This window comes from Saccopteryx bilineata, chromosome 7, assembly GCF_036850765.1.
Source record: "Saccopteryx bilineata isolate mSacBil1 chromosome 7, mSacBil1_pri_phased_curated, whole genome shotgun sequence".
Taxonomy (NCBI): Eukaryota; Metazoa; Chordata; class Mammalia; order Chiroptera; family Emballonuridae; genus Saccopteryx; species Saccopteryx bilineata.
In genome coordinates this window covers 13,565,738-13,592,068 of record NC_089496.1, presented here as the reverse complement: position 1 = coordinate 13,592,068, position 26,331 = coordinate 13,565,738, and the positions used below count along the sequence as shown (strand labels likewise).

Sequence of the window (26,331 nt, the reverse complement as noted above, 5' to 3'; positions counted from 1 at the left end):
GTTGTCATGATTTGTAACAGCTGCATTCAACCTTTTCAAGTAAATATTTTGTTTTAAGGGAAACACAAACCAACCAATCAAGAAATTTCAAATAAACATTACCCACTTATCATCTTTGGAATTAAAACATCAAACCCAAAATTTCTCCAGAATCATAATAATGGTTTTTAGGGTCTAAGGCAGAGGGTTGCCAAACTACAGCCACTGTTGTAAAGTAACCATACCCCAGATGCTGAAAAGTACTGTACCTCACTTCTCCAAGTTTACGTAGAAACACCAAGTCCAGATGAGTTTTGAAGGGTTTTATTTAAGGAGGATATTTATTTAATATGCTGGCCACATATGGCTGACACGGGGCATTGCAGACCCAAATCATGTGCCCAAGTACACCTCAGGGGCTGTTTAGACACCCTTGATCACTCACAGGCTGAGGAGAGCATGACATCATGGCACAAGCTTACAACATTTGTTTAGGGGATACATAAAAACATTAAGATTTTCAAAGTAACACAATCAAAGATATTTACAATCTTTCAGGGTTTATCTTCCCTCCTTTGCCTGGAGGTATGTTGCTCTCAGGATTCCAGGAAGGGGGGAGGAACTACAATCAATGCAGGGTGGTATGTAAATTCTGTCTCCCACTGAAAGAGAAGTTTCTCAGTCAACCTTTATTTTAGTTTTGAAACTAAATGACCTATTGTCCTTGCAAGCCAGAAACTTCTACATCCTTCTCCCTCCCTTCCCCAAAGGAAGGACGGGACAGGAAAGCCTGACCTTTCCTCCTAAAATATTGTTGGGCAGATAAAATGTATTATGCTCACTTTGTTAAAAAGGCTGTTGCCCAGGTGATATTAATGTGTGTTGAGAATTGTTGTAGCCTGAGGCTTGGTTTTGGGATTAAGCCTGTCCCACCCTTTTTGGTGTGAGGTGGTACAATCCTATCATGCCTCAGAGAAGTGACTTTGTATTAGAGACTTCCCCATTATGTATATTGGATTAAGGGTTTGGATTTCTACACTATAAAATGGGAACGGAGCGAGAGTTTGCTCGCTTGGTTCCTGAGATTAGAAGAGAGAGCAGAGGAGAGCAGAGAAAGGCCACGTGGAGGAGGCCAGGAGAAGCAGCCAAGATGGCGGAGTGCTGAGTGAGATGCCAGTTTGTGTAGAGTTTGTATCTGGGATAAGGAAGGAGATGGGGAACAGAGGTGAATAAGTCTGGTGAGCTAGAAACCTTTGATTCTAGGAAACTCGGATAAGTCAGTAGCTTTGTGAGCACTGAATGTGACTGGGTTTTGGAGCCCAGTGTGTATTTTTACTAGCCCACCGGGTGCAAGCTAGAATTAAAGACTATGGCCCACCAGTTTTTGGCTCCGCTGTTTCTTTGCCGACTGTCCGAATCCAATGCGAACCTGCATGGACCAGAAGGCTGCTGTGATAGTGGCCCTGGCCCTGGCTCCTGGCTTTACAAATATCAATATTAATTTTGCAGCTTTTTGTTACCTTACTACACCACCTCTTATTTTGATTAATAGAGTTTTACTACAACATAGATGCATCCATCCATTTATTTCTGTATTATTAATGGCAGCTTTTATGTTAAAATGACAGGGTTGATTAGTACAAATAGACTGTGTGACCCAGAAAGCCAAGAATATTTATTTTCTGGCCCTTTATACACAAAGTCTGCTGACACCTAACGCAAACCACTTTGTTTAAGGAAATAAGCTTTTCCTCAAAAAAAAAATATTTTTTGATTCTGTTTAAGACAAAGAAATTTACCAATTTACTGAAATGGGCTCTTTTTCTAAAGCCCAAGTAATATACAGTTAGGTATATAATTCTTGCTTATAGAAATGAAAAAACTTCTCACCAGGCGGTGGCGCAGTGGATAGAGCATCGGATTGTGACGTGGAGAACCCCTGTTCGAGACCCCAAGGTCGCCAGCTTGAGCACGGGCTCATCTGGTTTGAGCAAAGCTCACCAGCTTGGGCCAAAGGTCACTGGCTCGAGCAAGGGGTTACTCAGTCTGCTGTAGCCCGACGGTCAAGGTACATATGAGAAAGCAATCAATGAACAACTAAGGTGTAGCAATGAAAAACTGATGATTGATGCTTCTCATCTTTCTCCATTCCTATCTGTCTGTCCCTAGCTATCCCTCTCTCTGACTCTCTCTCTGTCTCTGTAAAAAAAAGAAAAGAAATGAAAAAACTTACTTTCTCAAGGCAATATTAATTTCTAACTGAATATCTATAAGATATTTCTTAACTCTGGGCTCAGGTAATTTTCTTTGAGTCAACAGATTTATCTAAGAAAAATAAAATATCTTGCCTTAAAATTCCTCTAATACTTAATAGTGGGAAAAGGGGAAAGTTTATAGGGAAATTAACAAGAATTCATAATGTTAACCACTTATACAGAGTATGAAACCATCCTCAAAAATGTACATTACTACACATTTCACCCTTTCTATTGCTATTCTTTCCAGTATGGATAAATAACCATTAATTTACAATTTTAGAGGGAATGGTTTTCCATTTATTTTCCCACATTTCCATGCAAAAATAACACCAGCATTTATATTATATTCCTCAACTTCATGTCTGCCTAAAGGACTGCCAGTGAGTAGTATCCTGTACCTCTGAATTTTGAATATTTGCTTCCCCCTCCTTCTTTATTGCTACAAACTCCACCCATGGCTCAAAGTTCTCCCCAGCTAGCTCAGCTTCTTGCCAGTGTACCTCTTTTCCACCCTAGAAACTTCCCTTACTAGTCTCAGGTGTGTTCTCTGCTGAAATGGCTTGAAGATTCTACAGTAAATATTGATTTGCCACTGGAAAACAGGTTAAGTCTTTCTGTCATGTCTTAGTTAAAGTGATTTATAATTATCACTGAGGAAGCCTTTATCTTCTACTTATCCCCATTCAACATAAAACATCTCTAGAAAACTTCAAGAAGGATGTGCACTTTAAACCAGATAATCCAGAAATGATAGTGTTGGTCAAATAAGTTCGTAAATATGATATATATGTTTGCTCGCTTATAGCTTGCATTGGGTGTGGGGGACAGGCTGTAAGCAGGCAAGATCATTATACCCTAAGGCAGTGGTTCTCAACCTGTGGGTCGTGATGTATTTTCCAATGGCTTTAGGCGACCCCTGTGTTTTGGTCGTTTGACCCACGCCGGGGTCGCGACCCACACGTTGAGAACTGCTGCCCTAAAGCTTAGCTTTAAGACTAAGCTTTTCCCCACACCCTTGACTGTTGCATGATAGGATGTGGTGCACTCTCATGAGGAATCCCATTAGGCCTCAGATAAGTGACTTTGTATCAGAGACTTCCTTGTTTGTATATTGGATTAAAGGTTTTGATTTCTACACTATAAAAATGGGGCAGAGGAGCCCATGATGGAGGAGAGCAGAGAAAGGCCATGTAGAGGAGAGGAGAAGCAGCCAAGATGGCGGAGTTCTGGAGGAGAAGCCAGTTTGTGCAGAGAGAAGGACATGGGGAACAGAGGTGAATAAGGCTGGTGAGATAGAAACCTTTGATTCTAGGAAACTCAGATAAGTCAGTGACTTTGGAAGCCTGAATAGAAAGAAAAGTGTTTTCCCACTGTGTGTATTTCTTGCCCACCGGGTGCAAGCTAGGATTAAAGCTAATGGCCCACCAGTTCTTGGCTCCGTTGTTTCATTATCGTCTGTTCAAATCAAATGCGAACCTGCATGGGCCAGGCGGCTGTGATGGTGGCCCTGGCTACTGGCTTTACAGATAGTAAAAAACATTGTTGGACACACTATTTCAATCAGCACAAAGAAAGAAAATATGTGCCTGACCAGACGGTGGCACAGTGGATAGAGCACCAGACTGGGATGCGGAGGACCCAGGTTCAAAACCCCGAGGTCAACGGCTTGAGTGCGGGCTCATCTGGTTTGAGCAAGGCTCACCAGCTTGACTCCAAGGTTGCTGGCTTGAGCAAGGGGTCACTCACTCTGCTGTAGCCCTCCACTCCACGTCAAGGCACATATGAGAAAACAATCAACAAACAACTAAAGTGCCACAATGAGGAACTGATGCTTCTCAACTCCCTTCCAGTCTGTCTGCCCCTATCTGTCCCTCTCTCTGACTCTCTCTCTTTCTGTCTCTGTCATAAAATAAATAAAAGGAAAATTGTAAAATGTCAAAAAGTATAAAACCAGGATGTCCTGGGCATTCATATTGGCTCTAATTCACTGCTCTCCCACAAAGCTCCCAGTTTCCTATCCCAAACCCCCTACCCTCTAAGGAGAAAAAACCACCACCACTCAGAAAGCTCAGAGTGTACCTTGCCCAATAGGCAAGCAGAAGCGAGCTGGGACAAAGAAAAGCTCTAGCTAAACTTTCTTGAAATCTGAACGTTTTCCTCCAGCAGGCACAGCATCACATGTGGTGATCAGGTCTAAAGTACCATTAACCACTATTATTTCTGGCCTAGAATTAGAACAATAACAAGAATAAAAATGGCCCTGGCTGGGTAGCTGTTGGTTGGAGCGTTATCTCAATATGCCAAAGTTGTGAGTTCAATCTCTGGTAAGGGCGCATGCAAGAGTCAGCCAATGAATGCATAAATAAGTGGAACGACAAGTCAATGCTTCTCTCTCTCCCCCCTCTCTCAAATCAATCAATAAAACAATAATAAAATCGCTTGACCAGCAGAGGCACAGTATATAGAGCATTGACTTGGAATGGTGAGGTCGCTGGTTTGAAACTCTGGGCTCACCTGGTCAAGGCACATATGATAAGTAACCAGTGAACAACTAAAGTGAAGGAACTATGAGTTGGTACTTCTTGCTCTCCCCTCCTCTCTCTGTAAACTCAATAAATAAAATATTTAAAATAATAATAATAATGGCTGTTATTTGTTGAATTTTACCATGTCAGACACTGTGCTAAACTACTATACACACACACACACACACACACACACACACACACACAAAATCTTGTTTAATCCTGTAACAACCCTATATGATAGGTACTTACTATTTCTATTTTTTTCAGATGTGAAAATTGAGGCACAGAGAAGTCAGTGCAAGTTAGCAACATGTGTAGAAAGTGGTGAAATCAGAATTCTAACACTATTCTGATTGATGCCAAACTTATAATTATACACTTATAGGATGATGAACCAATAAATTTCCAGAAATAACTTCACATATTCATACATTGGGTCTGCCTATATTTAACTTGCATATCAGGATCCTATCAAGTCATCAGCTAAACTGTAGACTTTATCCAAACAAAATATCAAATAATATGGCTATTTTTAAAAACATGCAAAATTTACCAACAAGCCTTTTAGTACGTACCTACTGTGATGTTACCCATCTTGCTCTGTAATGTTATATTACCTATAAAATAGAGAAAAATAAAAGGCAATTTTATATATCAGGAATAATATAGAAAGAAACTATGTTATATGGTATTCTAAAATATAGCTGGATAATCACAATGTTATTTAATAACGTTGTTTTTGGCAAATTTTCTCAGTACCACACACCAATCAAGACAGTTAGTTGTAACTCTGAAATAAAGAGCTTTTAGGCATCTATCTATGCACTCTTTCTTCCTCCGCCCCACCTTAAGCTTTTATACCATAACTACAAAAAATACCACCATACATTCTGGGAAACGTGGAAGAAACATCATACTTCTAAGATCCATAAATGAAAAAATTACTTAAATGCACTGACTATGCATTTTCAACCCAATATCACCATATTTATCATACTACACAAATCCAAGTTTTGAACCAAGTAGTAGTAAAAAATCTATAATTACTATTATTTTTCAGGTCAGTATACCATGCCTATATGTTGAAGTGGGTTTTGTCCAAGAATTAAAGAGATTTGGGGCAGAAATAATGAATATATTGAAATAGGACTAACAAATTTCCATCTTTCAATGAAAACATATTTAACAGAACAAGTATGGGACATTACCACCTCTTTCCTCCAATATCAAAAATAGTAGGTTATTTCTTCATATGTGTGTTTGTATGTATAATTGTTCTAGAGCCAAACTACCCATATTTACTGCACTGAAGGTATAAGCCATACTGAAGTTTCTACTGTAACTCCAAAACTACATTAAAAAGGAAGAGAACCAAGATGGCAGCAGAGTAGGCAGACGCACAGGCTCCCAGCTCACACCACCAAACTGGATTACAAGTTAATTTAGGAACAACCAGCGTGAAAAACCAACTTTGGATTAAAAGAACAGGTCTCGGCCCTGGCCGGTTGGCTCAGCGGTAGAGCGTCGACCTAGCGTGCGGAGGACCCGGGTTCGATTCCCGGCCAGGGCACACAGGAGAAGCGCACATTTGCTTCTCCAACCCTCCGCCACGCCTTCCTCTCTGTCTCTCTCTTCCCCTCCCGCAGCCGAGGCTCCACTGGAGCAAAGATGGCCTGGGCGCTGGGGATGGCTCTGTGGCCTCTGCCCCAGGCGCTAGAGTGGCTCTGGTCACAACATGGCGATGCCCAGGATGGGCAGAGCATCGCCCCCTGGTGGGCAGAGCGCCCCCGCATGGTGGGCGTGCCTGGTGGATCCCTTCGGGCGCATGCGGGAGTCTGTCTGACTGTCTCTCCCTGTTTCCAGCTTCAGAAAAATGAAGAAAAAAAAAAAAAAAAAAAGAACAGGTCTCAAAAACTAAGGAGCAAAAAAGAAGCCACACTGAGCCTGGTAGGGAGCTCCAAGCCACTGGTGGGGAGGCTCCCCTGCTTCCGGGAGTGAAGGTAGGGTTAGGCTGAGAGGCCAGAAGGGCTCTCATTACAAGAAGAGCAGAAAATATCGCACACAGCCACTTGTCTGTGGACCTGGGAACAAGGTGTGCTAAGAGGGCTGGCTTGTCTTCCAAAATGAAAGTGGGGAGAGAGAGACAGCCAGTGACAGGCAGAGGAATGTATGGGATGTCCTGAGAAGCTGACTCATCCAGTGCAGAGGCACCCATAGCTGGAGGTGGGGTAGAACCCTCAACAAAGCACAAGCATAAAGTGGTTCTGGGTGAACCACCTCCAGAAAGCTCTCCAGTTCCAATCAGAGCAACAACACAGCTCAAAACAGGAAGTGGGGAAAAGGGACAGTAACTCAGATCTCCATGGAGATCTGAGATACACCTCCCCCTACTGAAAGGAAGAAAGCACCCGCCCCTGGAGAGAAGCTGGCAGATGGGGCCTTCAGAGTCTCAGGTTACACCCACCACATTCCTGGATACAGCTTAAAATAAGCGCCCTGCTGAGATCTGTAAACAAGACTACCACTGAGTTAAGAAAACAAACAAATCAGGACTTCAAAGAGGCTCTACTACGTAAGGAGATCACAAATGGAAGAAGCCTACAAGTCATAGAGAATAATGAGTAGGCAGAGAAGCATTAGTCATATGATTCAACCAGATAAATCCTCTGATAAAGTCTTGGATGAATCAGAAGTAATCAAATTACTGATGCAGAGGATAAAATAATGAATTTTAGGATGCTTAAAGATCTCAAAGCTGCAATAGATGGACTTTATGAAAACTTCAATAAAGAAAATGAAAGCATCAAAAAGGACATGGAAATCATAAAGATACAAAAAAATACAAAAAAAATACAAAAAAATACAAAATAAAAATACAAAAATACAAAAAAAAAAAAAAGATTGATAAACCCTTAGCCAGACTCACCAAGAAAAAAAGAGAGAGGACTCAAATAAATAAAATTAGAAATGAGAGTGGAGAGGTAACAATGGACACAGCAGAAATACAAAGGATTGTAAGAAAATACTATGAAGAACTGTATGCCAAAAATTAGAAAACCTAGGTGAAATGGACAAATTCCTTGAATAATGTAATCTTTCAATAATCAACCTGGAAGAATCAGAAAACCTAAATAGACCAATTACAACAAATGAGATCAAAACAGTTATCAAAAAACTCACAACAAACAAAAGCCCTGGGCCAGATGGCTTCACAGGCAAATTCTACCAAACAATCAAAGAAGAACTAACTCATCCTTCTCAAGCTATTTCAAAGAATTCAAGAAGAGGGAAAACTTCCAAGCTCCTTTTGAGAGGCGAGCATAATTCTGATTCCAAAACCAGTCAAAGACAACACAAAGAAAGAAAACTATAGGCCGATATCCCTGATGAATTTAGATGCTAAAATTCTCAACAAAATGTTAGCAAACTGGATCCAACAATACATGAAAAAAATCATACACCATGATCAAGTGGGATTTATTTTGGGGAGGCAAGGATGGTACAATATTTGCAAATCAATCAATGTGATTCATCACATAAACAAAAGAAAGGACAAAAACCACATTATAATGTCAACAGATGCAGAAAAAGCATTCGATAATATCCAGCACCCATTTATGTTCAAAACTCTCAGCAAAGTGGGAATACACTGAACATACCTCAACATGATAAAGGCCATCTATGACAGGCCCACAGCCAACATCATACTCAACGGGCAAAAGTTAAAAGCAGTTCCCATAAGATCAGGAACAAGGCAGGGGTACCCTTTCACCACTCTTTTTTTTTTTTTTTTCCTGAAGCTGGAAACGGGGAGAGACAGTCAGACAGACTCCCGCATGCGTCCGTCCGGGATCCACCCGGCACGCCCACCAGGGGGCGATGCTCTGCCCACCAAGGGGTGATGCTCTGCCCCTCCGGGGCGTCGCTCTGTTGCGACCAGAGCCACTCTAGTGCCTGGGGCAGAGGCCAAAGAGCCATCCCCAGCGCCCAGGGCCATCCTTGCTCCAATGGAGCCTTGCTGCAGGAGGGGAAGAGAGAGACAGAGGAAGGAGAGGGGGAGGGGTGGAGAAGCAGATGGGCGCTTCTCCTGTGTGCCCTGGCCAGGAATCGAACCCAGGACTTCCGCACACCAGGCCGACGCTCTACCACTGAGCCAACCGGCCAGGGCCCCTTTCACCACTCTTATTCAATATAGTTCTGGAAGTCCTAGCCACAGCAATTAGACAAGAAGAAGAAATAAAAAGGCGTCCAAATTGAAAAAGAAATAAAACTAGCATTATTTGCTGATGATATGATACTGTACCTAGAAAACCCTAAGGTAGCAGTCAAAAAACGACTGGACTTGATAAATGAATTCAGCAAGGCGGCAGGATATAAAATTAATACTCAGAAATCAGAGGCATGTTTATACACCAACAATGATGTGTCTGAAAGGGAAATTAAGATAACAATCCCCTTCACTATTACAACAAAAAAATAAAATACCTAGCAGTAAATTTAACCAAGGAGGTTAAAGACCTGTACTTGAAAAATTATAAAACATTGATAAAAAAAATCAAGGAAGATACAAACAAGTGGAAGCATATACCATGTTCATGGCTAGGAAGAATAAACATCATTAAAATGTCCATATAACCCAAAGCAATTAATAAATTCAATGAAATTCCCATTAAAATACCAAGAACATACTTCAAAGATATGGAACAAATATTCCAAAAATTCATATGGAACCCAAGAAAGAACACGAATAGCCTCAGCAATCTTGAAAAAGAAGAATAAAGTGGGTGGTATCACACTTCCGGACATCAAGTTATACTACAAGGCCACTGTACTCAAAACAGCTTTATTCTCTTATACTAATCTTCAATGAATGAAGCAAAACTTGAAGATTTTTTTCATAAAAATATGGTCTTTCTTAAAGAGTATATCATTAGTGCTCATGAGGAAAGTAAAGCAATCTCAAGAAAATAATGGTTCTTAGAACCATAAAGTAGAAGCTTTAAATTCTTAAAGGACTAGTTGCCCTGGTCGGTTGGTTCAGCAGTAGAGCATCAGCCCGGCGTGTGGAAGTCCCAGGTTCGATTCCTGGTCAGGGTACACAGGAGGAGCGCCCATCTGCTTCTCCACCTTCCCCTTCTCCTTTCTCTTTATCTCTCTCTTCCCCTCCCACAACCATAGCTCCATGGGAGCAAAGTTGCCCAGGTGCTGAGGACAGCTCCATGGCCTCTGCCTCAGGCGCTAGAATGGCTGCGGCTGCAATGGAACAACACCCCAGATGGGCAGAGCATCGCCCCTGGTGGGCATGCCAGCTGGATCCTGGTTGGGCGTATGCCGGAGTCCAACTGCCTCCCTGCTTCTAACTTTGGAAAAATACAAAAAAAAAAAAAAAAAAAAAAAAGAATAAGTACTAGTTCATATTATAGTGAGACCTAGTATAAAGTCTGAGACTATAGCTTTTTTGAATGTTAGAGTACAGTACAGTAAAACCATAATAGAACAAGAAAATGATGTAAATAAGAAATATTTGTAAATATAGAAAGTATTTCAAAATATTTTGTCAATGCTAAAAGATTTTAAAGCAACAAAAAATATTTTTCAACTTATATCAAAATTTTTAGAAAATCTCTACCCTAAATAGTAACATTCCAAAATCATTAGAATATACAAAATGGGCCTCTTACCTCAAATACTTTGTGGAATAAGGTAAGAGTATTTTAAAGTACACAAATCAACCAAATGGGCATTATTAGCACATTTTCTGTATTGTTTTCACTTACTCCCCAATCTCTGGAAACAATAAATCAATCAGCTATCTGAGAGGAGCAGATCTTGTAAGAGCCTTCTTCCCGATAAGCACGTGCCGCGTGGTCTGTAGTAACCATGCGTGCTTATGCCACTCTCGAGTCACACGGTTTTCCCACAAACCCCTGTGTTTAAGAAAAATATAGTTTTTCTTAGCTAGCAATTCTTCATTCTAGCATGGTCAGAGGGAAAAATAAGCTATCAATTTAAAAAGAAATATTAGTTTATTTTTCTTCACTAAAAGAAATGTGGCAACAGTTAAAACAGTACATATTCTTACAGAAACCAAGCAGAACAATCAAATATCCTTAAAAGTTAAAATTCTCTTTTGTGTTTTATTTTTTGGAGGGTGGAGAAGCAGAAAGGGAGGCACTTGCTATTTGCAAACCACAGTGCTAAATGCTAAGAATATATAGATGAATAAAACATGATCTTTGCTACTGAAGTGTGTGTAATTAGGCAAGAATCTATGGGTCAATGGACAGCCAGAGATTAGAGGATGCTTTAGCTGAGTACTAGAAGATTACTAAAAGCCAATGGGATGAAGAAGGCTGGGGAAAGAACTTTAGAAGACTACAAACAGAATAATCAGCATGATCAAAGGCTCTGATCAAGGACTCAGAAGTATAAAACAAGTAAGAAGGTATACAGGAAAAGTAAGAGACTGCAATTCTGGAAGACACAGCATAGAGTCAGAAGAGGTAAATGGTAAGTTAGCCAGGTCACTGAGGAAAGGTCTAAGAGAATACCATGTTCAATGTGCATTTATAATAAACAACCATTGCTATAGTGAAAAGGATAAATTTGAAGAAGGCAAGTCTGGAAACAAAGTTATTGCTAGAGTTAAGGCAAGAGATGACAAGAATCTGAAGTTGAACAGAAGTTAGAAAGGAAAAAGATGGGACAGACTGAACAAATATTAAGATGCTAAAACCTACCTATAGTTGGTAACTGATTATAGATGTGGAACAAAAGGGAAAGAGGGATTTAGTACAGGTACCTCGTTTTATTGTGCTTCACAGGTGTGGCTTTCTTCTCCCCAAAACTGAAGGCAAGACCCGCCACCAACAAAAGGATTATAGCCTGACCAGGCGGTGCCGCAGTGGATAGAGCGTCAGACTGGGATGCGGAGGACCCAGGTTTGAGACCCTGAGGTTGCCAGCTTGAGCAAGGGCTCATCTGGTTTGAGCAAAGCTCACCAGCTTGGACCCAAGGTCGCTGGCTTGAGCAAAGGGTTACTCAGTCTGCTGTAGCCCCACGGTCAAGGCACATATAAGAAAGCAATCAATGAACTAAGGTGTTGCAACGAAAAACTAATAGTTGATGCTTCTCATCCCTCTCCGTTCCTGTCTGTTCGTCCCTATCTATCCCTCTCTCTGACTCTCACTGTCTCTGTAAAAAAAAAAAAAAAAAAAAAAAAGATTATAACTTCCTTTATTGAGATATTCACTTTATTATAGTGATCTGGAACTAAACCTACACTATCTCCAAGGTATGCCAATATTATTTTTAGATTGTCAGTTTAAGGAGTCAGATACATGGCATTTCAGAAACAGCAAATGGAAATAAAAATGGAGGGACACAGCCTGACCGGGCGGTGGTGCAGTGGATAGAGCTTCGGACTAGGATGCGGTTGACCCAGGTTTGAAACCTCGAGGTCGCCGGGTTGAGTGCAGACTCATCTGGTTTGAGCAAAGCTCACTAGCTTGAGCCCAATGTTGCTGGCTTGAACAAGGGGTCACTTGGTCTGCTGTGCCCCCAGGTCAAGACACCTATGAGAAAGCAATCAATGAACAACTAAGGTGCCACAATGAAAAATTGATGCTTCTCATCTCTCTCTATTCCTGTCTGTCCCTATCTGTCCCTCTCTCTGTCACACACACACAAAAAATTTTTTTTAATTTTGAAAATAAAATGGAAGGACACAATATGGATGGGGTTGGAAGAGGTGGAAAAGTTGGAGGAATGAGTTAGAAATGTTGAGTTTGATATGCCTGTAAAGATCTAAATGGCTATGTCTCCAGCAAGCTGATAGATGTGTAAGTTGGAAGTCAAGACTAGAAATATAGATCTGAGTCATTAGAATACAAGGGTAGTTAAGACACAAAGTGTATTAGATGCCCAAGGTAAAGAAAGTAGAGAAAGAATGGAACAAGGATGAAATCTTAGAGATTACCAAGGGGGTGGAAAAATCAGGAACTCATAGAACAAGGATCAGGAACCTATGGCTCGCGAGCCAGATGTGGCTCTTTTGATGGCTGCATTTGGCACGCACACAAACCTTTAATAAAAAAAATGGTAAAAATATATAACATTCTCATGTATTACAATCCATTCATTTCCTACCGCTCATGTTCATGGTTGCGGGTGGCTGAAGCCAATCACAGCTGTCCTCCGGGACAACACCAAATTTTTATTTGATAATGCGTAATGTACACGGGTCGTTGTATGGCTCTCATGGAATTACATTTTAAAATTTGTGGCGTTTATGGCTCTCTCACCCAAAAAGGTTCCCGACCCCTGTCATAGAAGTTTGAAAAGAGCAATTACAAATACAAGATTTGACAAAAACTACCAGTAACCTCTATATATGTGCGCTTTTCTCCTTCTTTAGAACAAGACTAAACTCTGTATTGCCACCTCTTATAGTCAGATAAACTCAAAAATATCCTGGATAAAAGTATATGACAGGATAAATGTATGCACTGGTAGGACTGGTTTCTGAAATTTCTCACATGATACCCTCTGATCGTACTTCTTTTCAAGGAAAATTGGAGGTCATACTCTGAAGGTGGCAGCATCACCTTTATGGCAGGAGCCATGACTGCAAGGAGCTGAACCAAACCCAATGTTGTGTGGAATAGCAACGTTTTGTATCACATGTCTAAATCCTGAAGAAAAAATCTATGTTGTCTATACTACAAAGGAAGTTGTAATTCCTTTCTAGTATTTCACATAAAAACACTGTAAGTCCAGATTCAATATTAACATAGCATTATCATAGGTCAAAATGATAAACCAAAGTTTCACAATAAACTTAAATACTAAAATTTGAACAAAGCAGTTTCATAAACTTCGTAAAAAATTGTTTAATCCTATAAAAGCTTCTTTCTTTTAAAAGTTTATATTATTCTTTCTAAATTTACAAGGCAGATTTAGAAATTAACTAGTGACTACTTGTCCTTCTTTAGGCAAAATAGGACATTTCTTTATGAAATTCTCAGTGCTGTCAAAGTTAACTGAATTTGTATCATTAATGTAACTTTTCTGTGAAAGTTTCTAAAATCCAAGGTGATTATTTAAGGAAGAGCTTACGCATGTACATATTGTTAAATCTTTGGGGAACAAAGGACTTTTGAAGTACTAAGAAAATGAGGGAACTAATACTCAGCAATTTATTTATCAATGTATGTTCCCAAAAAACTAAAATGAGACTCTAAGTTATATAGGGAATCTGTTTAAAATGAAATTTTATTCATCAATTACATTCTCCAAACAATAAGTTAAATATAAAACCTAAAATAAAACTGTCATGAGTACTCCTACATATTAAACTTAATCAATATGTTTAAATTATGTTATAAGTAAAACCAATCCCAATAAAACATTTCAAGCTTTACTTTCTCAGGAAACTAGATAGATAGATAGATAGATAGATAGATAGATAGATAAATATTTAAAATATATTTGGTACAATATATGCAAATACATATATATTATATATATGTATAAAATTCTTTAAAATCATAAATACTCAAATAGCAGAATATAATAAAATGTATTTAACACAATCTAATTTTTGATAACTTAGAAGGAAATAAAAATAGTAAAACTGTCACAAAACCTTTTATTTAAAGACTATCCAAGTACCTATTTGTTGACTCAATGAATAAACTAGTTCCTTTTGTATTAGAAGGCATATATACTTAACAATTTTGATTCTACCAACTTTACAAATAGTAAATATTACTGCCCAGTTAGCTTATTCATTGCCCAGTACTTACTACTAGAAAATACAGGGTGAAACAAAAGTAGTTTTACACTTGTTCATGTGCAAACTAGTACAATTGATAAATAATAATACAAGAATAAACTGTTTTTCTTATACTCACAACTGTAAACCTACTATTGCCTCATTCTGTATATGAATCAATCAATACACCTATAGTGGGTACCATGATTCATCATCCAGAACCCCCTTTAAAATGGAAGGGCTTATTTTCCTAGCTGTTCGGATTGTTGCTGGTAGACACCCCTCATCTGTCAGCTCTCTTAGGGGCTCAAATAGGCACAGCCATTTTGACCCAAACTCATACTCCTTCCTGAGGCAGCTTGCATCTAAATGAGGCAATACAGTAAGAAGCTAGGAAAATTCCTGGACAAGTGGAATGTGGAAACTGAGACTAATTAAACAAAGGCAAACAATTTGACCAGTTTACAGACAGCTAGTGAATCACACGATCTTTTCTTCCCTAACTAAGGACACTTGAGAACAAATGGTTTACACTTTTCCTCCTCAACCAGAGAATAAATAGCTTAAATCACCCTGGTCATAAAGATAGAGAACAGAGATCCAATTAATGCCATTTGTGCCAGCCAAACCCAAGGACAGATGAAGTCAGGGGAACATATAACAAAACCCAGTTAGAGGCAGACAGACCCAAGATAAAAGTAAAGCAGCGAAGCTGACCAGAAAATAATTCCAAACTCCTATATATGCTCATTTTGATGCATCAGCATATTTTAAAAAACGTACCTGAAAAGCTTATGAATATTCTGTTGAAACCATCCTTTAAGATTCTTGTGCAGAACAAAAACCCTCATGACAAAGGATCTGAATGTGGGCTCTCTCTGGAGCACACCCATGCCTTTTCTAGGCATGAACCTTTTACTTTCTTTCTCCCAAAGGTCCCAGCAAGACTGCAACCAGGGGAGCAGTGGGCAGCAGCAGCTCTTCCTGGGCTTATCCCCGGAACCTGTCTCGAGGCCCCTTTCTCTTTCCAGTGAGCTGACAGCAGCCCCACCTCAGCTCACTTCTTTCCTGTTTCTAGGGAGCCAAAGCAGAGCCCCACCTATACTCTTTCCTGTTGCTTCTTCTATTCTAAGCCCTTTCTTTGTTAGCTCTTCCCATCTTTAATGAATGTACTCCCCAAATCACAACTCGTATTGTGAAATTTTTCTTGCACAAAGTCAAGGACCCACACACTACAAGCTGGCCTAAGGCAGGCCTGCTCTGAGCCTAGTCCTTGTCCAATAATATAATGATTGGGGATATAAAGGTTCAGCTACCTTTACCCCAACTTGAGACAATCATAACGACCACCTCAGCTTCAGAGCTCCCTCTGGGGTTGCTGAGGCGGTATCACAGTCCAACTTCTCTGGAAATTGGGCTTCCTTCCTTTGCATGGCACTGGTCCCAAAAGGCCTCCTAGCAAATTTGCTGCACTCTAATGTTCATCTGAGAGTCTGCTCTCCTGAGACAACAGTCCAAAAGAGATCTAGGTCTGACTCAGATTTAAACAACCCAAGGAAAGGTATTTGACCATATGAAAAGTCAGTAAATATAAAAGGTTTTACAAAGGCTAAGGAACTTTAAACTTTTATCCCTACAATTTGTTTCCATTTAGCTACTTTAAGCAAACAACATACCTAGAGTATTTTGAAGACTACCTCAGAAAAGTGCATCTGTTTTACTATCATGTAAGCTATTAATGACAAACTGTACCAAATCCAATTCTTGTCTGAAAGAAAAACAATTAAACATTAATGAACTTAGTGGAAACATGGTATAAAGCACTGAGCAGAGCTGTTGTTATTGTGGGTGTTAAATGACTTGATAAGGTATTGCTTTACCAGTAAAAGCTACTCAATGTATTAACTATAGTACTTTTAATTGCAATTAACAGAAATGCAATGCTTATAAAGTCATTGTTAAAATATGAAGAGTTTAAAATTATCAAAACTATTCAAGGCACAGTAGAGGAAAAAATAAATAAATAAACAAGTAAGAAAACTATTCACTTTATCTGGATACAGCTCCACTGGACTCAAGCTACTTTGGGCTCTAATATAACATTACAAGAATGGTTGATAACGTTTAACTATTAAATTAAGGTTCAGGAACCATTTCAAGAATAGAAATACTAATTTCCTAACATTTTTTTAACTGTAAAACTAATTGCCAATCTGCTACACTACTTGGCTAGCACTAGCCACACCTTCCAGTATCACCTAATAATTCACGCTCCTGACCAAAATCTGGAAGTTTTGCCAAAGTGTATAGATCCCAACAGTCAGCTTTCTTATAGGAGTTGGCCAAGAGGTCTATATATGGAAAAAGTTCAGACTATACTCCCTGGAAAATGGTCCAAAAGGTATTTAAGCAGATCTGTATACACTGTACTTCTTGCCAGGATAAGTGAATTAATTCTATCTGTGTATATTTTAGAAAACATACCTAGACTTGAAATATCTGCTACCTGAAAATTTAAGAAGCATGCTGAGTGACACTGAATCATCGCAGGCCCTTTGTCATTTTTCTTCACAATTATCTTCTTCTCTTTTCTTTCAATGAAATGAATTAACTAATATTACTTTTCTGTAAAACATGTTTTGAAAGTCACAAGATGATATTTAATCAAAGAAAACTGACAATAGCAGGGTACTGAAAGGGCCTGCTGCCAATACTAATACACATAAAATACCTTCATCAGAGAGGCGGCAAGATAATAATGGAGAAGGCGGATGTACCAACTTCCACCTCCCAGAACCAAAGTGGATTACAACTTAATTTTAAGAACCATCATCTGGAAAAACCAACTTTGGACGAAACTAAGAGGACTCTTTAACCAAGGAACACTGAAGAAGCCACACTGAGACTGGTAGGAAAAGCAGAAACACGGAGAGGGCTGCCCAAATCCCGGGAGTGAACGGCAGCCGGGAGAGACTCGTGTGGCGGGAAGTGAGTTTAGCAGAGAAGGGAGGGTCCTGGGCCCCAAAAACAAAACCCCAGCCTGTAGCCCCAGAGCCTAGAAGAGGCATACAGACAGCATTTAGCTGTGAAACAAGCCAGGATACTGTTTGCGAGAGACAGATTTCTCAGACCAGGATTCTTCTTAAAGGGACCGTGTAGAAAACCTCTCTCACAACCACTCACCTGGCTGGGGCTCTGGGGATGGGGAGAGCTGAGAGGACCGGAGTAGCAGGAAGAGAGTGTAATCTAGGAGGCACAGGGAGAAACACTCTGAGGGACAGCCACCCTAACCCCTGGGCTGAGTCACCCCCTAAATCTAAAGTGAGTATTTCCCCTGAAACCAGCAATATCAGCAAAGGGAAGCAGGTTACCAGCCAAACAGAAGCTCTCCTGCTACAGCAGAGCAGAGTCACTTAGAAGCAGGGAGCCCGTCAGAGATACAGTATTGAGTGCTAAGGTCTGAGCTGCATTGCCACCCTCACACTGCTGAGTGCTTGCAGGAGGGCCAGCGGCAGTGGGACACAGAAGCACAGTCCCTGTAGGCGGGGAAGAAAGCCAGGGGCTGGCCACACCTGCGGACCTGGTACAAGTGCAGTCCCACCCGGCGGGGGCTAGGCTGAGGGTGGCCGTGGAGGCAGAAGGGGTGCACAAAAGCAGTCAGACAAGCAGCTGAGGGCCCGGCGAGTGAGAACAGTCCGCCTGCAACCCAGCCGCAGGGGCAGGGCGAAAGCCGGGAAACTGGCTGAGGCCTGCAGCTGAGCACAGGAGTGCAACCCTACCCACAGGACCTAGGCTTGCAGCCCTGGCAAATCAACGCAGTCCCACCTGCGGGGGTGGGGCAAAGGCTGAGGCCATCTAAGGCTTTTAGCCCAGATGCAGGAGTGCAGTCCAGCCCATGGGGGCGAGACAGAGGCAGGGGGCCGGCCAGGGCTTGAAGCCCAAAAACGTGAACGCAGTCACACAGGTGGGACAGGGCGGAGGCCGGCCACCAGGGCTCGCAACCCAGGCACGCGAACACAGTCCCGCCTGCGGAGGCGAGGCAGAAACCACAGCAACTGTCGCAGCGGGCTGACACAGGCAACGCCCATGCATGAATGCCCAAGGCAGCATCAGAGGTGGTGGCGGGCCTGCATACAGACCACACCTAGGGAACACAGAGGAAACACCCATCGGACTTCTGTGGCCACATCCTTCTTATACACAGACAAAAGGGAAAGGCAGAGAAATGTACCCTAAATGAATCAAGAGAAATCGCCAGAAAAAGATTTGAATGAGTAGAAAATACGCCAATCACCAGATGCAGAGTTTAAAATAATGATTGTTAGGATACTCAAAAATATTAGAGCAACAATGGATGGACATAATGAGCACCTAAATAAAGAGATAGCAAGTATAAAAAAGGACATTGCAATAATAAAAAAGAATCAGTCAGAACTGACAAATACAATATCAGAAATGAAGACCATGCTGGAAGGAATTAAAAAAGGATGGATTAAGCTGAGAATCAAGTCAGCGAGTCAGAGGACAAGATAAATGAAAGCATAGAAGCAGAGCAGCAAAAAGAAAAGAGGCTCAAAAAGTCTGAGGAAACTCTAAGAGAGCTCTGTGACAACATGAAGAGAAACAATAGCCACATCAAAGGGGTTCCTGAAGAAGAGAAAGAACAAGAGAGAGAATCTATTTGAAAAATCATAGCTGAAAACTTCCCTAAATTGATGCAGGAAAAAGTAACACAAGTTCAAGAAGCACAGAGAATCTCATTAAAGAAAAACTCAAAGAAACCTACACCAAGACACATCATAATTAAAATACCAAAGCTAAGAGATAAAGAAAGAATTCTAAAAGCTGCAAGACAAAAGCAGTCAATCATCTACAGAGAAGCCCCCATAAAGATGACATCCAACTTCTCAAAAGAAACACTTGAGGCCAGAAGGGAATGGCAAGAAATATTCAAAGTAATGCAGAACAAGAGCCTACAACCAAGATTTCTCTATTCAGCAAGGCTATCATTTAAAATTGAAGGAGAGCCTGACCAGGAGGTGGCGCAGTGGATAGAGCGTCGAACTGGGATGCGGAAGGACCCAGGTTCGAGACCCCGAGGTCGCCAGCTTGAGTGCAGACTCATCTGGTTTGAGCAAAGTTCACCAGCTTGGACCCAGGGTCGCTGGCTCAAGCAAGGGGTTACTCGGTCTGCTGAAGGCCCGCGGGCAAGGCACATATGAGAAAGCAATCAATGAACAACTAAAGTGTTGCAACTCACAATGAAAAACTAATGATTGATGCTTCTCATCTCTCTCCATTCCTGCCTGTCTGTCCCTGTCTATCCCTCTCTCTGACTCACTCTCTGTCTCTGTAAAAAATAAAATAAATAAAATTGAAGAAGAAATAAAAAGCTTCCCAGACAAAAAAAAAAAAAAATTCAAGGAATTTATTAAAACCAAATCAATGCTACAAGAAATGTTAAGGGGCCTACTGTAAACAAAACAAAGGGGGAAAAATATCTAGTAAAAGAGGAATGTAGATTTAAAGGATAAAATGGCAATAAACAACTACATATCAATAATAACCTTAAATGTAAATGAATTAAATACTATAATCAAAAGACAGGGTAGCTGCATGGATAAGAAAACAGGACACATATATATGCTATCTACAAGAGACACACCTCAAAACAAAAAATGCACATAGACTAAAGGTAAAAGGATGAAAAAAAAAATTTTATGCAAATGGAAATGAAAAAGAAGCTGGGGTGGCAAAATATCAGATAAAATGGACTTTAAAACAAGGCTATAGTAAGAGATAAAGAAGGTCACTACATAATGATAAAGGGAGTAGTCCAACAGGAGCACTTAAATACATAAAGCAGATTTTGATGAGCATAAAGTGCGAGAACAACAGCAATACTATTATTGTAGGGGATTTTAATATCCCACTAACATCAAGAGATAAATCCTCAAGAAAGAAAATTAACAAAGAAACAGCAAAATTAAGGGATACACTAGATCAACTGGATTTAATAAATATCTTCAGAACCTTCCACCCTAAAGCAGAAGAATATACATTCTTTTCAAGTGAGCATGGTATATTTTCTAGAATAGGCCACACATTAGGGCATAAAACGAGTCTCAACAAATTTAAGAAGATTGAAACCATATCAAGCATCTTCTCTGACCACAATGGCATAAAACTAGAATCAACAATAGAAAAACTGATAAACACTCAAACACTTGGAAACTAAACAGCATATTATTAAATAACAAATTGATCAACAATGAGATCAAGAAAGATATCAAAAATTTACTTGAAACAAATGAAAATGAACATGCAGCAACTCAAAATATGTGGGAAACAGCAAAAGTAGTCCTGAGAGGGAAGTTTATAGCATTACAGTCAAACCTGAAGAAGCTAGAAAAAGCTAAAAAAAAAACCACTTTAATCCTGCAACTAAAAGAACTAGATGAAGAACAGCAAGTAAAGTCTAGAGCAGGCGTCCCCAAACTACGGCCCGCGGGCCGCACGCAGCCCCATGAGGCCGTTTATCTGGCTCCCTGCTGCACTTCCTGTACGAGCACGTCTTTCATTGGTGGTCAGTGAGAGGAGCACTGTATGTGGCAGCCCTCCAATGGTCTGAGGGACAGTGAACTGGCCCCCTGTGTAAAAAGTTTGGGGACCCCTGGTAGAGGAAGTAGAAGGAAGGAAATAATAAAAATCAGAGCAGAAATAAATGACATAGAAACTAAAAAAACAATACAGAGGGCCCTGGCCGGTTGGCTCAGCGGTAGAGCGTTGGCCTGGCGTGTGGGGGAACCGGGTTCGATTCCCGACCAGGGCACATAGGAGAAGTGCCCATTTGCTTCTCCACCCCCCACTCCTTCCTCTCTGTCTCTCTCTTCCCCTCCCGCAGCCAAGGCTCCATTGGAGCAAAGATGGCCCGGGCGCTGGGGATGGCTCCTTGGCCTCTGCCCCAGGCGCTAGAGTGGCTCTGGTCGCGGCAGAGCGATGCCCCGGAGGGGCAGAGCATCGCCCCCTGGTGGGCAGAGCATCACTCCTGGTGGGCGTGCCGGGTGGATCCCGGTCGGGCGCATGCGGGAGTCTGTCTGACTGTCTCTCCTTGTTTCCAGCTTCAGAAAAATACAAAAAAAAAAAAAAAAAAAAAAAAAAAAACAATACAGAGGATCAATGAACCAAGAGCTGGTTCTCTGAAAAAGTAAACAAGATTAATGAACCCTTAGCCAGACTCACCAAGAAAAAAAGATAGAGGACTCAAATAAATAAAATTAGAAATGAGAGTGGAGAAGTAACAATGGACACAGCAGAAATACAAAGGATTATAAGAAAATAGTATGGAGAACTGCATGCCATAAAATTAGACAACCTAGGTGAAATGGACAAATTCCTTGAAAAATGTAATCTTTCAAAAATCAATCCGGAAGAATCAGAAAACCTAAATAGACAGATTACAACAAATGAGATCAAAACAGTTATCAAAAAGCTCCCAACAAACAAAAGCCCTGGGCAAGATAGCTTCATAGACGAATTCTACCAAACATTCAAGGAAGAACTCTTAGCCTTCTCAAGCTATTTCAAAAAAATACAAGAGGAGGGAAAACTTCCAAGCTCCTTTTATGAGGTGAGCATAATTCTGATTCCAAAACCAGGCAAAGACAATACAAAGAAAGTAAACTATAGGCCAATATCCCTGATGAATTTAGATGCTAAAATTCTCAACAAAATATTAGCAAACTGGATCCAGCAATACATGAAAAAAATCATACACCATGATCAAGTGGGATTTATTCTGGGGAGGCAAGGCTGGTACAATATTCGCAAATCAATCAATGTGATTCATCACATAAACAAAAGAAAGGACAAAAACCACATTATAATGTCAACAGATGCAGAAAAAGCATTTGATAAAATCCAGCACCCATGTATGATCAAAACTCTCAGCAAAGTGGGAATACAGGGAACATACCTCAAAATGGTAAAGGCCATCTATGACAGGCCCACAGCCAACATCATATTCAATGGGCAAAAGTTAAAAGCAGTCCCCATAAGATCAGGAACAAGGCAGGGGTACCCCCTTTCACCACTCTTATTCCGTATAGTTCTGGAAGTCCTAGCCACAGCAATTTGACAAGAAGAAGAAATAAAAGTCATCCAAATTGGAAAAGAAGAAGTAAAACTAGCATTATTTGCTGATGATATGATACTGTACCTAGAAAACCCTAAGGTAGCAGTCAAAAAACTACTGGACTTGATAAATGAATTCAGCAAGGCGGCAGGATATAAAATTAATACTCAGAAATTAGAGGAATTTTTATATACCAACAATGATCTGTCTGAAAGAGAAACTAAGAAAACAATTCCCTTCACTATTGCAACAAAAAAAATAAAATATCTAGCAGTAAATTTAACCAAGGAGGTTAAAGACTTGTACTTGGAAAATTATAAAACATTAATAAAAGAAATCAAGGAAGATACAAACAAGTGGAAGCATATACCGTGTTCATGGCTAGGAAGAATAAACATCATTAAAATGTCCATATTACCCAAGGCAATTTATAAATTCAATGTAATTCCTATTAAAATACCAAGGACATACTTCATAGATATAGAATAAATATTCCAAAAATTCATATGGAACCAAAAATAACATGAATAGCCTCAGCAATCTTGAAACAAAAAGAATAAAGTGGGTGGTATCACACTTCCGGACATTAAGTTATACTACGAGGCCACTGTACTCAAAACAGCTTGGTACTGGCAGAAGAACAGGCATAGATCAATGGAACAGAACAGAGAACCCAGAAATACACCTGCGCCTTTATGAACAATTGATATCTGACAAGGGTGGTGATAGCATACAATGGAGTAAAGACAATCTCTTTAACAAATGGTGTTGGGAAAATTGGACAGCTACCTGAAAAAAATAAAACTAGATCACCAACTTACACCATTCACAAAAATAAACACAAAATGGATAAAAGACTTTAATGTAAGTCTTGAAACCATAAGCATCCTAGAGGAAAACATAGGCAATAAGCTCTCCCACATCACTCGCAGCAATATATTTGCTGATTTATCTCCACACGCTAGGGAAATAAAGGACAGGATAAACAATTGGGACTATATCAAACTAATACTATATCAAACACAATGGGAGAACATTCAACAATATGTCTGATAAGAGGTTAATAACCAAAATTTATAAAGAACTTGTAAAACTCAACAACGGGAAGATAATCCAATCAAAAAATGGGCAAAAGAAATGAATAGACACTTCTCCTAAGAGGACATACAAATGGCCAATAGATGAAAAAATGCTCAACACCACTAATCATTAGAGAAATGCAAATTAAAACCACAATGAGATATCACCTCACACCTGTCAGAATGGCACTCATCAACAAAACAACACAGAATAAGTGCTGGCAATGATTTAGAGAAAAGGGAACCCTCCTGCACTACTGGTGGGAATGCAGACTGGTGTAGTCACTGTGGAAAACAGTATGGAGATTCCTCAACAAATTAAAAATAGATCTGGAAACATCCCAAGTGTCTGACTGTGGACGAATGGATTAAAAAGCAGTGTACATATATATATACAATGGAGTACTATGGGGCAATGAAAAAGAAGGAAATATTACTTTTTGCGACAACATGGATGGACCTGGAAACTATTATGCTAAGTCAAATAAGCCAGGCAGAGAAAGAAAAATACCTATGACCTCACTCATTCGAAGAATCCAATCAACAATGTGAACTGAGCAATGGAACAGAGGCAGAGGCGGGATCAGAGGGACCAGAGGGAAAGCAGTCAGAGTGAACACAGAAGAGAAGATGGGATCAGAGAAGAGAAAGAGATTAATGAAATTATATATACATAACACAGTATTATAGTGAACAGGACAGAAAATCTTGGAATAGAAGGGGGGAAGGCATTGGGAGAAGGGGTGGGGGGACCGCAGGGAAATAAGGGGGTGGGGGGAGATATATTCAGTGGATCACTTGAATCTATGTAAACACAAATTGAAATAAAAATAAATTTCATCAAAATTGGTATCAAGTTACTATACAGTTACTTTTTTTAGCTTATATTACTTTATCTGTGAGTTTTTAAAAAGATGCTTACTCTGTAATTAATTATTATTAGTTATTTAGAGGAAAGAGAAAGAGAGAAACATCAACTGGTTGCTCCACTTTAGCTGTGCACCCACTGACTATTTCTCACACTGCCCTGACACTTGAACTGGTGACCCGTGGTCAAGCCCCTGGGATTGCGCTGGCGACCCCAGGATGAAACCACCGACCTCCGCACTTTGGGGAGACATCTAGCCACTGTGTCCCCAGCCAGGCTCCACACAAATATTTCATTAATTTATTTAATCCTTGCCTTTCTTATCATAACATAAAAGCAACCACTCAAACACATCTTTATTTTTAACACTGTTTTTATTTCTTTGTGCTTTCCTTGAATATCTCCTGCACATTCCTTGTTGTTGTTTTTATAAGGAAATGCATTAAAAATCGGAATTATTACTTTTATGTATAACAGCGTAATATTCAATTTCTTGCCAAGATTAAATAGCTTGTAAGTCATTTTATTTTATGAGTTTTTAAAAAGATGGTTACTGTGTAATTAATTATTTAGAGGGCCAGCTTCTAATGGCAGATTCTGTAACTACAGAGAACAGAGCCATCTGTTAAAATTTATATTTTGTGGAAAGTCTGAGATGTACTAGGCCTTTGTCATCTTACCATGAACACTTCCTAATGTAATATCCCCAGCAGCAGAAGACAGAAATGACGATTCGGTGTAAAGATACTTGGCTTTCAGCAAACCATCTTCAGTGGATATATTAACAGAACTTCCCTGCAGTTTATCTACAGTCACAGTCTAGTAAGAGAAACACTCACATCAGTTCATTATAAAACAAAGACTGGTAAAAAGCCACAACGGTGCCTTACAGAAATAGTGGGCAACCACATAAAAAATTACTTCTCAATCACTTTAACTTTGATTCCCTAATTCCATCAGTTACAAAATTATGAATAACAGTGTATTCTCTATGGAATGTGAAACAGACCCATAATATTCCCTTCATTTATCTAGATCTTCTTTAATGTCTCCTAATAACGTTTTATAATTTTATGTAGATATTTTATGAAGATATTTTTAACTTCATTTTATCTTAATTGGTTTTATTTGACCTTAAATCTAATAACTTCACTAAACTCATTAATTCTAATGATTTGCCAAAATTTTTTTTTTAATAAATTTTTATTAATGGTAATGGGATGACATTAATAAATCAGGGTACATATATTCAAAGAAAACATGTCTAGGTTCAAAATTTTTTAAAAATTTACGTACATAATTATATTATCTACAAGTGATAGTTTTATTTCTTCCCTTCCAATCTTTATATCAATGTTTTTCCTGCTCTTTCTCCCTTACTATCTTTCTGGTTCAGGCCTCCAATCCAATGGTGAACAGAAGCCACAGGAGAGCAAGAATCCTTTTCTCATTCCTGTTCTCAGAGGGAAAGCTTACAACATTGCATCACTGAACCTGATGTTTGCTATAGATACGTTTTTGATCCCTTTTATTTTATTGAGGAAGTTCCCTTATATTTCAAATTTGTTTTGTTGTTGTTTCTGTTTAAATAATAATGGGTTTTGAATTTTAGCACATACTTTATCTGATTTTATTAGACCACCATGATTTTTCTCCTTTTATCTCTTAATACACTGAACACACTACTGTGTTTAGAATTTTCCACTTTAT

The 26,331-nt window shown here is 39.8% G+C and overlaps 1 protein-coding gene across 2 annotated transcripts in view; it reads right to left on the bottom strand.

The window, feature by feature from the left end:
• Positions 1-26,331, bottom strand: part of FAM185A (family with sequence similarity 185 member A) — a 61,277-nt gene that overhangs the window by 23,016 nt on the left and 11,930 nt on the right. For both annotated transcript variants that reach the window (XM_066239863.1, XM_066239864.1), the window contains exons 4-5: positions 25,302-25,440; positions 5,341-5,382 (exon numbers count right to left, since the gene is read on the bottom strand). In XM_066239863.1, coding sequence (XP_066095960.1) covers positions 5,341-5,382; positions 25,302-25,440 — 181 coding nt within the window. The remainder of the gene's footprint in view (positions 1-5,340; positions 5,383-25,301; positions 25,441-26,331) is intronic.